The following is a 14,207-nucleotide window of genomic DNA, read 5'->3' as shown; positions in this document are numbered from 1 at the left end:
CTTTAATCTATAATCTGAACAAGTCCTGACCTAGAACCTTGAAGATGACTAGGGAGGACCAAAAAAGAATACTGGTCTCTCATCAGTTCAATATATCAGATTTACATTATGGACTTCTAAAACCAGAGACATCATCCATCACATAACTTGTGAAATGACTTCATTTTTAAAATTCCAAATTTGCTTATGATACTAAATACTTATTTACTGAACTATGTTATATCCAGGAAAATATCAAGAGTTTCTATGTTCTTCTGTTCATTACCCAATATTGTTGCAGCCAATACAGCCTGGATAGCTCAGTTGGTTAGAGTGCAGTGCTGATAGTGGCAAGGTTGCAGGTTTGATCCCTGTATGGGACAGCTGCATATTCCTGCAGGGGGGTTGGACTAGATGACCCTCAGGGTCCCTTCCAACTCTGCAATTCTACGATTCTGATGCAAACATCAGCTAGCAGAGGGAGGAATAACTGGACATTGCACTGGATTATTATGAAGAACTTTTACAGGCACAACTAACAGATGGATAGTTTGAAATCACTCTTACTTATTTTCCCATCTTTCTCTTTATTCTGTTATTTTTATCTCTCCGTCTGCTTGCTTTTCTGTTCATTCTCTTTCTTTCTTATTTCTTGTTTTGTTTCTGGGGGGTTTTTTGGTATGTTGAAAAGTCTTTAAATTATATTAAATGCAAACTTTCAACTCTTTCCCCCCTAAGAAAATTGTGCTATTTTATTGCCTTTCAGAATAAAATGACAATTCTGAAAATATTAAATTACAACATTTGCAGCATTTCTGGTTCTGTAGCTGGTATTTTACTATAATGGTCAATTTCTACTAGAAACAGATGAACACTTAAAACTAGAGAAATCACTTATACCCAGGAAAGTCACAAAACCAAAAACATATTGGTTTGACAGAAAAGCATCCACACACACGCGCTCCATTGTTGCTTCAGCCCTATAGAATCTACTCCAGGCTGCATAAGGATTAACAAGCAAAATAAATCCAAGGTACAACAAAATGCCATTGCTCCCTCTTTTGTTTCAGGCACAATGCATCGAGGGCAGCGTCTGTGAATCTGCTCCTGCTGAACCTCCTCAAGGTCACAGCCAATTTCAGCTGTGGAATTAAAAAAAAAAAAGGCAGAAAGTGGCAGTGGGTTATGGCTGGTAGAAAAAGCAGAGTGTAAAAGTTTATGAGCTCATCAGGATTGTTGTACCATTACATCAGAGGCAATTATAAATGGCCAAGAGCAGGAGATGGGGAGCCAATCAGATCACAGATAGGATGTCAACCTAAGACCAACTGTCTCCTGGCTTTGACAGAAGGATTTTACCTCCATAATTCAAATCCCAAACCAAAGCAATCTGCACTTACTACTCCAATCACTGAACTGTTTACCAGCACTTCCAAGCAGGAGCTCAAGGCACTAGGCTATCTAAAAAGGCTGCTCAGAAAATGGCTTCAGCTAGCCTGGACAAGATGAGGGTGTCAGAGCAGGTCACTTGCCCTCTTCTTACCCCCTGGAAGCACAGGAACAGGTCAATTCAACCCACACCAAGAGAGGAAAAAGGAGCCGCAAAGGAGTGGAGCACAGTAGAGCTGAACAGCAGCAATCTGCTCAGCACACCCTCTTTTTCCAACCCAGCAACATGGAGCTATTTTTGCCACCCCAACCCCTCCCTCCCCAGAGGTGGTGGTGGCAAGCCTTACCCCCACCCCACCCCACCCCAGGACCCCCCTAAAGGCTCCCAGCCGGGACAGGAAAGGGGGAAAGGAGAAGGGTTCTCTCCAAGAGAGCTTACACAAAGGCTGGGAAAGGGAGGAAGGGAAGGCAGAGAGGCAGCCATTTTAGAGACAGAGGAAAGAGACAGACAATGGCAGCTCCCTAGTAATGTGGGCCCGAAGACGACCACAGAAAGCTTGTCACGTTAAAGGACACCCCAACCTCGACCTAGGGTGCGCTCCCCTCCTGCCCTTGCCTCCCACGGCCAGAGGCGTCCTCAAGCCCCTTCCCTCACCTGCGCCCAGCTGACCACCCAACCCCCAGCCCATGTGCGCCCGCTGCCCCGGTCCTCTTTCCCCGCCCTCCCGGTGCCTTTTTACCTGCTGAGTCCGGGTGAGCGGCTGTCCCCCTCCAGCGCTGCTGCTCCCGGGGCTCATGGGCGCGTGGTGACTCCTTTGTTGGCCTCCCGTGGCTGCTGCCGCCCAGCCTTGGCTGGTGCCCCCAGTGTACTGGGAGGCAATGTCCGCTGCTGCCGGGGCCTTGGCCGTCGCTCCCCCATCCTGGGGCCCGCTCCCGTAGTCGGCCCCGGGATACCCTTGATAGCCCCGAGCCGAGCTTGGGGAGGTGAGCAGCTGGTTGAGGGTGGGGGTGGAAGTGGGCTGCGGGGTGGCGCCCCCGCCGCTGCCTCCTCCTGCGCTTCCTCCTGCGCCGACGGCGGCGGCCGAGGGCCCCATGGCCCCGAAACGCTGCTGCTGGAATGCCGAAGCTGGAGGTTTGGCCCCGGCTTGCGCGGGGCTCTGAGCGTTTCCCCGAGGGGAGCTCAGGGCGTAGGCCTGAGAGGGAGGCGGGTAGGCGCCAGCGCTGCGCCCGGCTGTAGGGTAGTAGTTGTTGTACTGGTGGTTGGGGAAGCCGTGCTCCGAACTGCCGCCGCCGTGGGAGTTCTGGGGAGGGGGCGGCCCCGGGGGGCCCCCGGTGGGCCCCGAATACGACTGCTCCAGGCCCCCGCTCTGCAGCGCTGCCATGCCAGGGCTTTGTTGTCCGCCATGTTGGTGGAAGGCAGCGGCCGCGGCGACGGCCGCAGCAGCCTGGGCGCCTCGACCGTAGGGCTGCCCGAAACCGTAGGCTGGCGGGGGCAAGGCGGCCGGATGAGTAGGGGGAGGCTGCTGCTGCTGCGGCGGTTGTTGCTGCGGCGTCCCCACCCCGTCGCTGCTGTTGCTGCCGCCACTAACACCGCCGCCACCACCGCCGGGCGGCTCCGGGAGGTTATTGTTCAGTGTGGCGACGGGCCTAGGGCCCGGGTTCCCGTTGGAGCTCTTCAGGTCGGGCTCGGCCCCTGCGCCCCCGCCATTGCTTTCGGCCCCGTCCTGCAGCTCCTTTCCCGGGGGACCTTCACTTTCCGACTGCTTCTCTCCGCCGCGCTCTGCCGCCGCCGCCGCCGCCGCCTCGCCCCCCGCCTCCTCCGACGAACAATCCCGCTGCTGCACCTCCGCTTTCTTCAGCTCGGATGGAGCCGGGGCACCCAAGCTGCTCGCGGCGGCGGGGGCCACCTGAGCGGCCATGATCCCCCCTCCCCACCCAGCCAGCCCCCCTCCCCCGCCTCCTCCTCCCCCGACCTACTCCCTGCTTGGCCGGCCGGCCGGCACAAGGCCTCACCGCTCCTCTCCTCCTCCTCCGCGCTCAGGCGGCGGTGGGATCCTCGGGACAACGGGGTCTCATTCCTCCCCCGGCGCGGCGAGCGAGGCGCGGCGAGCTCCGGCGGGCTGGACGCGGGTGCGAGGGGCCTGGCCCCACTGTGCCTCCTCGCTCAGTTGCAGCCGGCGGAGAAAGGGGGAGGAGGAGGAAAGGGGGAGGGGGGCAGGACGGGGCTCCCAGTGTGGGAGAGGAGGAAGGGAAGGGGGACACGGCGGGCGAGGGAGGATCGGACGGACCCCCGTTCTCGGAGCCGGGCGGTGCGGCCGGAGAGGCTAGACTAGGCGAGCCGAGTGGCGGCAGCTTCCGACTCTCGTCCGCCGAGTCCTGCTCACTCCGACACGAGGCTCAGCACTGCCATTTTACCCAGCGCCGCGGCAGCCTGCCAAACCCGGACTGGAATATGGCCCGGACTGGAGCTTTCTTCCCCTCCCCCCTCACAAAGGAGGAGCTGCCAGGCCCTGGACGCTTTCAACTCAGCAAGGCTGAAGCTTGAAGCTAACAGGAGCCTGCCGCTCGCAAAATCCGCCACGGATCGGCGGCAAAGGGAGCCGAGCTCAGCCTCTGAGCCACAAAAGGAAGCTTCTCTGCTGACAAAACACAAGGCGGGTTGGAGGAAGCTAGGTGAACAGAACTGCTCGCAAAGCCCCATTCCCGCCAGTTCTCAGAAGCCTCGCAAGCGAATGCTCCGGTGCTTCCTCTCATTTGCTCAGGGCACAAAGACTCCCGCAACCAAGAAAGGCCAGGACTCGTGCCTTTAAGGGCAGAAGGGATTAACGAGGCACCGCATAGAGGGACTGGTAGAAGGGCAACTAGAATAGATCAAAACTTCAAGGAGGATATCCCAAGAGAAATCGTGGAAAATTCACACCACTTCAACTGTTATTACCAATAATGTAGGCTGTTCAGTTTAATACTTTTTAACCAGGACAATTTTATGCATTTTCACACTTCATGCAGTCCAGACATCAAACACGCAGTTCCAAGGATACTTAATTGGGCTAAATCCCACTTAACTCTGGGGGACTTACTTCTGCATAAACATTCTTAAGAGTTGTGTTGCAAGAAATCCATTGCAGCAAAATCCATTATCCCACTAGCCATTCTATGACAATGGTTAGTTACTTTGTTCAAGCAAAACTAGTGAACTAAATTCTCTATGAATTACTGTTTAGGGTTGCAGGGAATTCAGGAGCATCCTCTATCCATAAGCTTTCATCAGTAACAACATGTGAGACCAGAAGTGTGCACCCAAACCCCTGCCATGTTGCAATGGATTGCAGGGTGCAGAGCTCTGATGCCATGCTGCATTAGCAGTGCCAGATGTAGTGTGCAAGGTTCAAAGCTAGTCTCTTGTTGAGTACAAGGTGTGTACCCTACCGCTCAAAACGAGATCTGGTAAATCTAAACATCTACTAGGTGCCTTCATCATCCAGATTATATTAGGCCAACAGCAGAAGTATGCAAGGTACACCTCACCAGAGCAATATGTGTAGTAAAAACAAATTCAGATAGCTCAGGTAAGCATACAAGGGCCATAAAAGGAAAGACCAAAGTGTACCACATGACAACAGGCTAACCAGCCAAGCTGACAGGTGAAATTCCTTACTACAGAAACCACAATAAAACTTGACAGGAAAGCAGAAATCCATACACCAAGTCTTCTCAGCACTCTACAAATCCACTCACCCAATAACCTCTTCAAGTTAACCCACATTAATTGGAGTTAGATATCTCCAGTTATGACTTCATATGAAGAACAGTAAACAATCTTGAAACACTAAAGTATTACACAGCACCCTTCATGCAGTTAACCAGTTCAAGTTAAAGCTTAGGTTTTTTATCCCATGGTTGATTCAGGAAGATAGTACAATTATTTACTAGAAGACTACTACTTAGTTTTTGCTGTACCTTTTTGGAGAGTTGTAGCCTACTTCAGTATTTACTGTCTTTATTCATAGTTGGGTTTATCAGCCACACATTGGGTATAATAATTCCAACTATATGTTTATTCTTGAACCTAGGACCTTTCATCCAAACTCACTCTTCCTTTTTTAAGCTAATAAGCCAATAACCACACTGGGTGAATTCTTCACTTCAGTTTTAGTAGACCAGAATTGGACACAGCTCAAAGAAGTCCTTAAGACTTCCCTATATGTGCACAACACTATCATGAATTTTCATTTGCCTTGTGGTCACATCACATTATTGGCCCCATCATTTTAGGTTCAACCAAGGCTGCTACTTCCACCCCTTCCTTCCATGCAGGAACAGGAGTTCATAACCTCCAAGAACAACAACAACAAAGAAACAAAAAGTTCACAAACGAATGAGGCATTGGCTTAGGGGAGGAGGACATGGAAGAATACTTGCTAGTGTTTTGCATGGTTTTTGTTTTTAACACTTACCATGAAAACACTCATGCCTGAGTGGGACAGCAGGTGAGTGCTCATCCACTAAACAAAACAGATGCATGAAAAAATAAATGCTACAAAATGCCACAGGCATGGGGCTGGAGGCAGGACTTATAGTGTTCTTTTTCAACTTGTAATGATAGCCATCAATGTGATAGCTTGAAAAAAACACTAGACAAATTCATGGAGGATAAGGCTATCAATGCCTACTAGCCATGATGGGTATGGTCTACCTCTAGTTGATGGGAATCAAAAGTGGGGGGAGTGCTGTTGCTTACATGCTTTCCATAGGTATTGGGTTAGCCATTGTGGCTGGCTACAGGTTCCACTCTCATGTTCTACACACTCATGTACCCGGTAGTTCTGGTAAGACATAGCTTGGCTTACTGTGATATGCAAACAAGACCATAGTGTAGTTTGATTCATAAAATATATGTCTATCAAGCATTCATAATGCAAGGCAATATTTTGTAGCAGGGGCACTGACTTGCCCCCCACATTGGGGGGGGGGCATCATTTGATGCATCCCACCCAGCGCGTGAGCGATTACGCACCAGGCTGCACAGGTGTCCTGCCTCCGCGATGTGGCATCAGGTGGAGAGGAGGATTGCAGCGCTGGGCTCCCTGCAGGGGCAAGACACGCGGAGGGTGATCTTCGCCTTTGCTCATCCTAGCCCCCTCCCAGCTCCAGGGTGGGGGCTGGGTTGTGCGGAGGGCACCTGGCGACAGCAGGGGATGTTGACTCCCTCAATATTGGGGATCTGGGCCCCCTGATTCAAAATATTGAGGGAGATGGAACTCCTAGCGCCCCCTATACCCAGCACCAGTACAGTCGTACCTCGGTTTACATATCCCTCTGGTTACATAAACTTCAGGATACGTAGGTGGCAAACCCAGAAGTATATTTCCAGGTTTTTGTTGAATGCGCATGTGCAGAAGCGTTCCCTCCGGTTGTGGAAACCTCAGGATCCGACCAGAGCTCCAGAACAGATCCCGTCCACAACTGGAAGTACCCCTGTATTTTGTAGTTACCTTTCTTCTTTTTGAGTTTCAGCAACTACATTTTTTTTTACAATTTCCCTGTTACCCTAACATTAGAGTAACTGAAAAACTGCTCTTACTTCACTTAAGCTTCTAGTATGTAAAAATATGAAGTGGTATTCCAACCGTTCTCTCAAAATACATCTAACTACAGCTCTTTCTCATTTTCATATATTTTGGACAGAATAGATAGCACCTCCCTTCCCTTCCCTTCCCTTCCCCTCCCCACCCCAAGATCTTCCAGTTGACAAATGCTTCCCTGATAGACATGCTTCTTCAGTAATGAATTTCCAATACATGCTTTCCAACATGGACATGCACAGGATAGATGTTCCACAAAAACCTAGGTGTTTCCTAGATGTATAGCCAATGGCTTTTTTCTAATTACTGAGCCATAGGTCAACGCTGAAGCACGTGTTTTACATTGAAAAGTTCCTGGGTTCAATCTCTGGCATTTCCTGGTGTAGGGCTGGGAACACTCCAGTTTGAAACCCTGGAACAGACACAGGCAAACTTGGCCCTCCAGATGTTTTGGAACTACAACTCCCATCATCCCTGACCACTGGTCCTGTTAGCTAGGGATGATGGGAGTTGTAGTCCCAAAACATCTGGATGGCTGAGTTTGCCTCTGCCTGCCCTGGAATGATACTGCTAATCAGTTAAGACAATACTGAATGAGATGGACCAATGGTTTTACATGGTATAAGACAGCTTCCTATGTTCCATTTGGACAACCCACTGCTCATTTTTAATTAGGACTGCAACCTTTACTCAGATACATTAAGTAATTACCTACTTTGGCTAGAAAGGCACCCACCATTAATCACTCTCACACAGGAATGGAACACCCCTTCCATATGCATTCATGAGCATAACATATTTCTCTTCAAAACCATTGTTTTATTCATATACAAATTTAGGTAGATTTAAAAACTAGATTACCACTCTTATCATTACTCAACAGCACAATCCTAACCATGGTCTACTCAGAGGCTGCAATCCTAACCACACTTACCTGGGAGCAAGCCCCATTCAATTCAATAGGACTTGCTTCTAAGTAGGCATGGATAGGATTGTGCTGTAAGATTTTTCTAATTCGGTGACAATACTAACACCACCAGATCAAGCTACTGTTCTAAAGTAGCTTTGCTCTTTTAAGGGCATCATCTATCTAATAATTACACTGTAGCAGTGATCTAAAGAGTCTGCAAGATATACACATACTCATGCATACTTACTATCTTCCATGGTATCTTCGTGATGGATGATCATTGTTGTGAGCTGCTTTGAGAGCCAATCTTGGCTGAAAAGCTGGTTATAAATATAAGAAAGAAAATAATGTGTAAATATGCTGTTTTCGTACATTTATGGCATGTTCAAGGTTCCACAGGGGGAGTAACATAAAATTCAGAACAAAACATTTAAACCATATGTGCTACATCTGGTATATCTGCATAATAGAATAGATCCCATAGGGAGTTCCATCCATAGCAGAAAACTGGGATGTAAGTCATCAAAGGTCAATATGTAGTGATTCTGACTCCACATTGCAAGCTGTAAGACAGCACAGACCTTTTGCTATAAAGGCAGATTCTACAAAATAAGTAAAATAAATAAATAAAATTATAGAAATGGGATTTTAAAAATGAAACAGTTATGACTACGTTCAAACATTTGTGCTCACAAAGATGCCAGTCAGCATCAGCCACTCAGTATGTTGAGTTCCGTACAAATCTAGGAAAATGCAACCCTTGATTTGAAAAGTAAAAATACTGAAGCATTCTATTTATTCCAAACACTGGGATTTGAAAAATGGCTCTCTGTGGCACAATGGGTCAGTGCATTTGCCTGTTAACCAGAAGATTGGGGGTTCAAGCCCCCCCCCCCCCCCGTTGGCAGGATTCCTGCATTGCAGGGGGTTGAACTAGATGACCCTCAGGATCCCTTCCAACTCACCAGTTCTATGATTCTGTGACCATTTATTTCATTCAACCAATCCTCTTCCCCAAACCTAATAATCTTCTTACAGAATGAGTACTATTATGTCTGCTGTTACTACTGAATATGTATTTTGTTTCAGCAGAAAGCTAGATTCTGGTACAAGAACACATAGTAGCATGGCATCTGCTTAGAAGGCTTAAAACATTTACTTGAAAATAAACTTAGCAGATTCAGTTGTATTTGCTTCCAAGAGTAGACTTAGAATCACAGTGTTGGCAACATGGATCAAGGTGAAGATTTGATCAAAAGCAATAGGACAGAAGCAAGCTGATAAAAGACAGGAATACAAACTGGGAGCTTTTTCAAATCTTGGAAACCCCTTTAAATATACAGTAGTTGATTTCAAGGAGATAGTGTGAGGGAAGGAGTTTTGTTTTGTTCTTAGGGGAAGGTATGCCAAAAGCCAGAAAAGTGGAATGAGAGAGGGCTGTCATCAACTGAATTTGCATAGAGCAAAGAGAAGGGTATGGATGGTAGGCTAAGTCTAGAAGTCAAATTGTGTGAACTCATGACTGCAGATCATAATTTAGCATGGCATCACTTCCCACTTTAATGAGGTCTATAATACTGCATATGAATATTTAATTCATGACAAGTTCGGCACAATCAGATCTAAAAGATAGTGACTGGCTCAAGGTCACTCAGTCAGTTTCATAGCTGAGTGGAGAACCTCAATCTCTTTGTCTATGTCCTAGCCCGACATTCTAACCACTATACCACATTGTCCTTTTTTGAGGGGAAAGGAAGATAGGAAGGTTTCTTATACTATGCTAGATCATTGGGCCATTGAGTGCAACACTGTCTACATCAGTGGCCTTCTACCTCTTTGGATGTAGAATGTATTTTGGTACCCATTTCTTATATCTCAACAACAACATTGTGCTTCTGTTGTGACATACCTTAAATCAGGCTGTGACCCAGTAATAGGGCCTGATCCTCCAGTTGGAGACCAATGACATTGACTGGCAGCAGCTCTTCAGGTCTCAGAAAGGGATTGAAGGCGCTAGGGATTGACTCTGGGGCCTTAGGCTTGGAAAGGTTTTTTTTTAACCCTCAGTGATGCCCTATTTTGTGTTGTATTTTAACTTTGTGCTTATTATTTTATATTGCTGCAAACAGTGCTGATGAATGACAGCTTATGCCTATTTTAATAGAAAAATAATAATAACATAATATAACTAGAAGCTTAAGGAGGAAGGCAGAAGGCAGAGACCACAGGGAGCCAGCTCCTCCTTTCTTAGCAGGACAGTTGGTCACAAACATGGTGCACTTTCCCCCCCTTGTCTTCTTGTTATTTACTGAGCACATGGCCTCCACAGCAGTGCCAGTTCCTACTTGCTTTGCTATCATAGTTCAGCTAACTTAAGTCTCCCAGATGGCAGTACAGACCACCACCACTAGGTTGGCTGCTATTAAGTGGAGTTTCATGAAAGTAGTCCTGCCATTTAACATAGTACCAAGGCAGTTTAGGAAACCTGGTATAGATTAGGATGCTAAAAAAGAGGGGAATAGGGTTTCTCTCATAAAAAAAAAACCTGTTCTGCCAACTGTGTGATGGCAAATGTGGACTGAATCGTTGACATGGAAACAGGATTGGGACACGCTGTCTCCCTCATGCAGTGCACATACACACACATACCCCTTATCATTATCCCTGGCCCCTAAGCAGTCTGCAAACATGGCATGGAGTGATCTTCAGGAACAGGATAACATTTCAACAATAAATGCTTCCAAGGTTGAAAGCAACAACAGAGGAGGAAAGGAAAGAAAATATAAGACAAATACTGACTAAAATGCACAGCATTCTGATATACCACAGGACCAAGAACAGGAGATCCATCTATTATTTATAATTAATAGAGTGAGTTACAAGCTGTGGAATGGAGTCAAAAGAGGGTTGGGTTACTTTGCAGAATAAGCCAAGTGGATACTAAGTAGTTTTGAAGCTACATTATAAATATGCAATGCCTTAGATGTATGCTGTTACCTACTTTTTGTGCATCATCTCCTATAAAATATCCTAATACAGTTCTTAGAGTACTAGGAGAGATCAAAATAATTTCCAAATAAAATAGATTATGTTGAATTCCTGATTGTATAACAAAAGCTGCAATAATTGTGCTGAAATTGTTATTCGGTACCACCAAGATCTATCAACCTTCCTACTCTCCCCCACTCCCAGTACTGACAGAATGGTACTCGGGGACATGAAGAGAAAATGTTATAGCAAAAACTGATGTGGAGTTTGAGCATTTGCTGAACACAAGCTGCAACGCTCAAAGAGTGGCATGGATTTTAAATGTGAACATACTCTTCATTAAAGTTAACAACATGGTTCTCAGAAATGTAACATGTTAAGGACTCAGCAGGTTGCTAAACCTTGGCGCTAATGTCTGATTATAATTTTACAGTGAGTTCCAAAACTTTGAGCTGCATATTAAAAGACAAGAAAGTGGACTGAATCTGAGTCAAGGAAATCTATTATTTTACCAGTCCTAGCCGGTGAAATGCAAAATATGAACTGGATCTAAGTAGAGTCAGATGGAGCGGAGCATGCGGCACATTCAGTTCCTGTAATATAATTCTCAACCTGCAGGGGCTCAAAAGGGGAATGCAAACTGAAGAAGCTTGAAAAGTATGAGTACAGACACTGCCAAGTGTATGATTCGGGTTTTAAGCTTCAGTGTGCTTGTTTTGTGACCTCTGCACATTCATAATAATGTAGAATTTTATAAATGCAAAAGTGAGTAATCCAACATCTAGTTCTAGTGATGCTGAACTTAGAATGAACAAGAACAGGGAGAAGAGGCAACTCTTGTCATTTTATAGTATGGTAAACACAGAACAGTTCATCATGGAACCAAGATCAGACCAGTGAGATATTCTGAATTTTAAAAACCCATCTAGCTTTAATGGCCAATTAAAAATAAATCTTGTTTTATTACCAGTACACACACAGGCAAACACAACAGTCCCTAGATATAAACCTCTCTACTATAACTGATGGTGAGTATATATCAACAATTCATGTGTGATAACACTGGCTAGAGGTTTATGAAACCCCTGTCCCACATCAGGAATTTAACAATGTGATTTCTAAAAGTCTTGTTTGAGTCTAGAAGTCATCCTAGATTACTTCATACTTGAGGAGGTATACTTCAACATCCATTCATTCATACATATTAGTCTCCACCTATAGAATGTTATTTATAGCCTAACCCTTAACATTTATCAGGACCCAGTATTTCCTTTGCAAAGTACAATTGTCACTGTATTTAAGTTCTTAGAAATCAGAACTAGCATTCAGGGCCAGCATTAGCACACAGCAACCTCAGTCAGCTGCTGGGCCCTAGCACCCAGTCAACCCAGCACTGACAACTGTCCCCACCATCCCAACCCCACCCCTGCCACACATCAGGAGGCAATAAGCCATTATTATTAACACATTTCCCACAATGCCCAACATAGCATCACTCCAGAGCACTGCTGGCATTACCATGAAATCCTCAATTTATAACACAATCAATGTACAGTGGTACCTTGGTTGTCAAACGGTTCAGCTCCTGAACAAATCGGATTCCAAACGCCGTAAACCTGGAAGTGAGTGTTCTGATTTGTGAACATTTTTCTGAAGCTGAATGTCCAACGTGGCTTTCATGGTTTCTGATTGAGAGCAGGAAGCTCCTGCAGCTAATCAGAAGCCGCGCCTTGGTTTTCGAACCATTCCAGGAGTCAAATGGACTCCCGGAACAGATTAAGTTTGACACCCAAGGTACCACTGTATATGCCGCTTTACAGATTACAAGAGGTCATGTCCTTGTCCCAAAGAGCTTACAATATAAAATTCAACTCAAAAGTAACAGCAGATTGAAGATGGCAGTAAGCAGGGAAAGAATAAGCAGTTGCTTCAGTTGCAAGTGCTTAGGCTCAGCTACAGTTTTATCCAGAAATATGTGCTCAAAACTACATTAAGCATGGGTAAGCCTTTTTGGTTCAAATACCACATTCAAATCTCAGGTCAGGTTCAAATCTGAAGCTCACTGGATGACTTAGGTTCAGTCACGAGTTCTCAACCTAACCTACCTCACCTCACACAGTTGTTGTGATGCTCAAATAGGGAGGAAAACCATGCATGTTACCTTTTGCTCACTGATAGGAAGAGTGGGATATAAATGTCATAAAATAAATATTGTTAAGCAGAGTCGAAACTAATGGGAAAAGCCAACACAGAGACTGTGTTTTTAAGGTTCTATTTGCCACATCTAAATCTATATGCTGAGAGGAGGATTTTAAAAGTCCCCCCTCCATGTTACAAGAAGCAACTAAGGAAGGCCTGTTCTTCTGCACTGGAGGGGGTGATTCGTGGAGCACCTGACAAATGAGAACAAGTTATGATATCACATCATACCACCCCCTTCTTCTCTAATACTTATTGTCAACTGAGTATCAGATCTGGATAACAGCAGGTTGGTTCATTTGGTTTCCTTCTTCAGCAGTGCTTTGGAAGCACTGTGTATAAACAGAGCCATTTGAACAGAAGACAATGAGGAAAAAGCCCAACCTACACCACATACTGTGTTCTCATAAACAACAGTGATTGTATTTTACCCCACACACATTTCTAATACATCATGACACATATGATATACATGCACAAATAGAACTGCAGTCATCCAAAAGACAATAGTTGCTTAAGGAACCATCTAATAAACATATAGGAGAATGCTGCCTACTTTGCAGAAAGAGAACAACTATGTCTGAGACTTGCTTGAAAAGCCAGACCATTTCTTTTAGAAGCTCTTCATCCTTTCCCATCTAAAATGTATACAGCAGAGGTGGGGAACCTGTGGCCTTTCAAAGGCAGGAGCCTGAGAGTGGAACAACTGTAGAAAGAATGGGTAGTGAGAAGTGCACATGAATTTTAAGACTGCAGGTTCTATTTGATGGGAAAGGTGTGACAGAAAGAACGGGGTGGGGAGGACTATGAGGGAGAAATTTGATCCAGTTCTCATTTAAAGGTAACTCTACCTAAATTGCACTTCCTGAAACAGTATGTGAATCAAAATACAGACATACATACTTAGAAATTAATACTTCTCTGAATTTTGTAATGCAGTTCTCCAACCAAATAATGGGCACAAAAAGCATATACTAGGGGGAAGTGTGCATAAATGCATATATTAGTGAAAATAACAATAAAAATACATTATAGTAGGGGAAATTGCTTGTGTGGTATAATTCACATTTGTTTGTCTATTCAGTATATATTTGGGCACCTCTTAAGCATCACCAAATTTGGCACGGTGGTTCCTGTGGTCAAGGAGCAAGTTTTCA

At 45.6% G+C, this 14,207-nt stretch overlaps 1 protein-coding gene across 5 annotated transcripts in view; it reads right to left on the bottom strand.

The window, feature by feature from the left end:
- ARID1A (AT-rich interaction domain 1A) overlaps positions 1-14,207 on the bottom strand; it is a 126,380-nt gene that overhangs the window by 85,058 nt on the left and 27,115 nt on the right. For 4 of the 5 annotated variants that reach the window (XM_081868623.1, XM_081868625.1, XM_081868624.1 and 1 more), the window contains one exon: positions 8,111-8,183. Coding sequence is in view for 1 of the 5 variants with exons in the window: in XM_081868622.1 (XP_081724748.1) it covers positions 2,109-3,287 (1,179 nt within the window). In the remaining 4 variants the exon portion in view is untranslated. Of the gene's footprint in view, positions 1-2,108; positions 3,317-8,110; positions 8,184-14,207 lie in introns of those variants that run through there. The other variant, XM_081868622.1, reaches the window with a different exon arrangement.

The sequence above is a fragment of the Podarcis erhardii genome (genome assembly GCF_964252035.2).
Source record: "Podarcis erhardii genome assembly, chromosome: 7".
Taxonomy (NCBI): Eukaryota; Metazoa; Chordata; class Lepidosauria; order Squamata; family Lacertidae; genus Podarcis; species Podarcis erhardii.
This window is presented reverse-complemented; position numbering and strand designations above follow the sequence as displayed.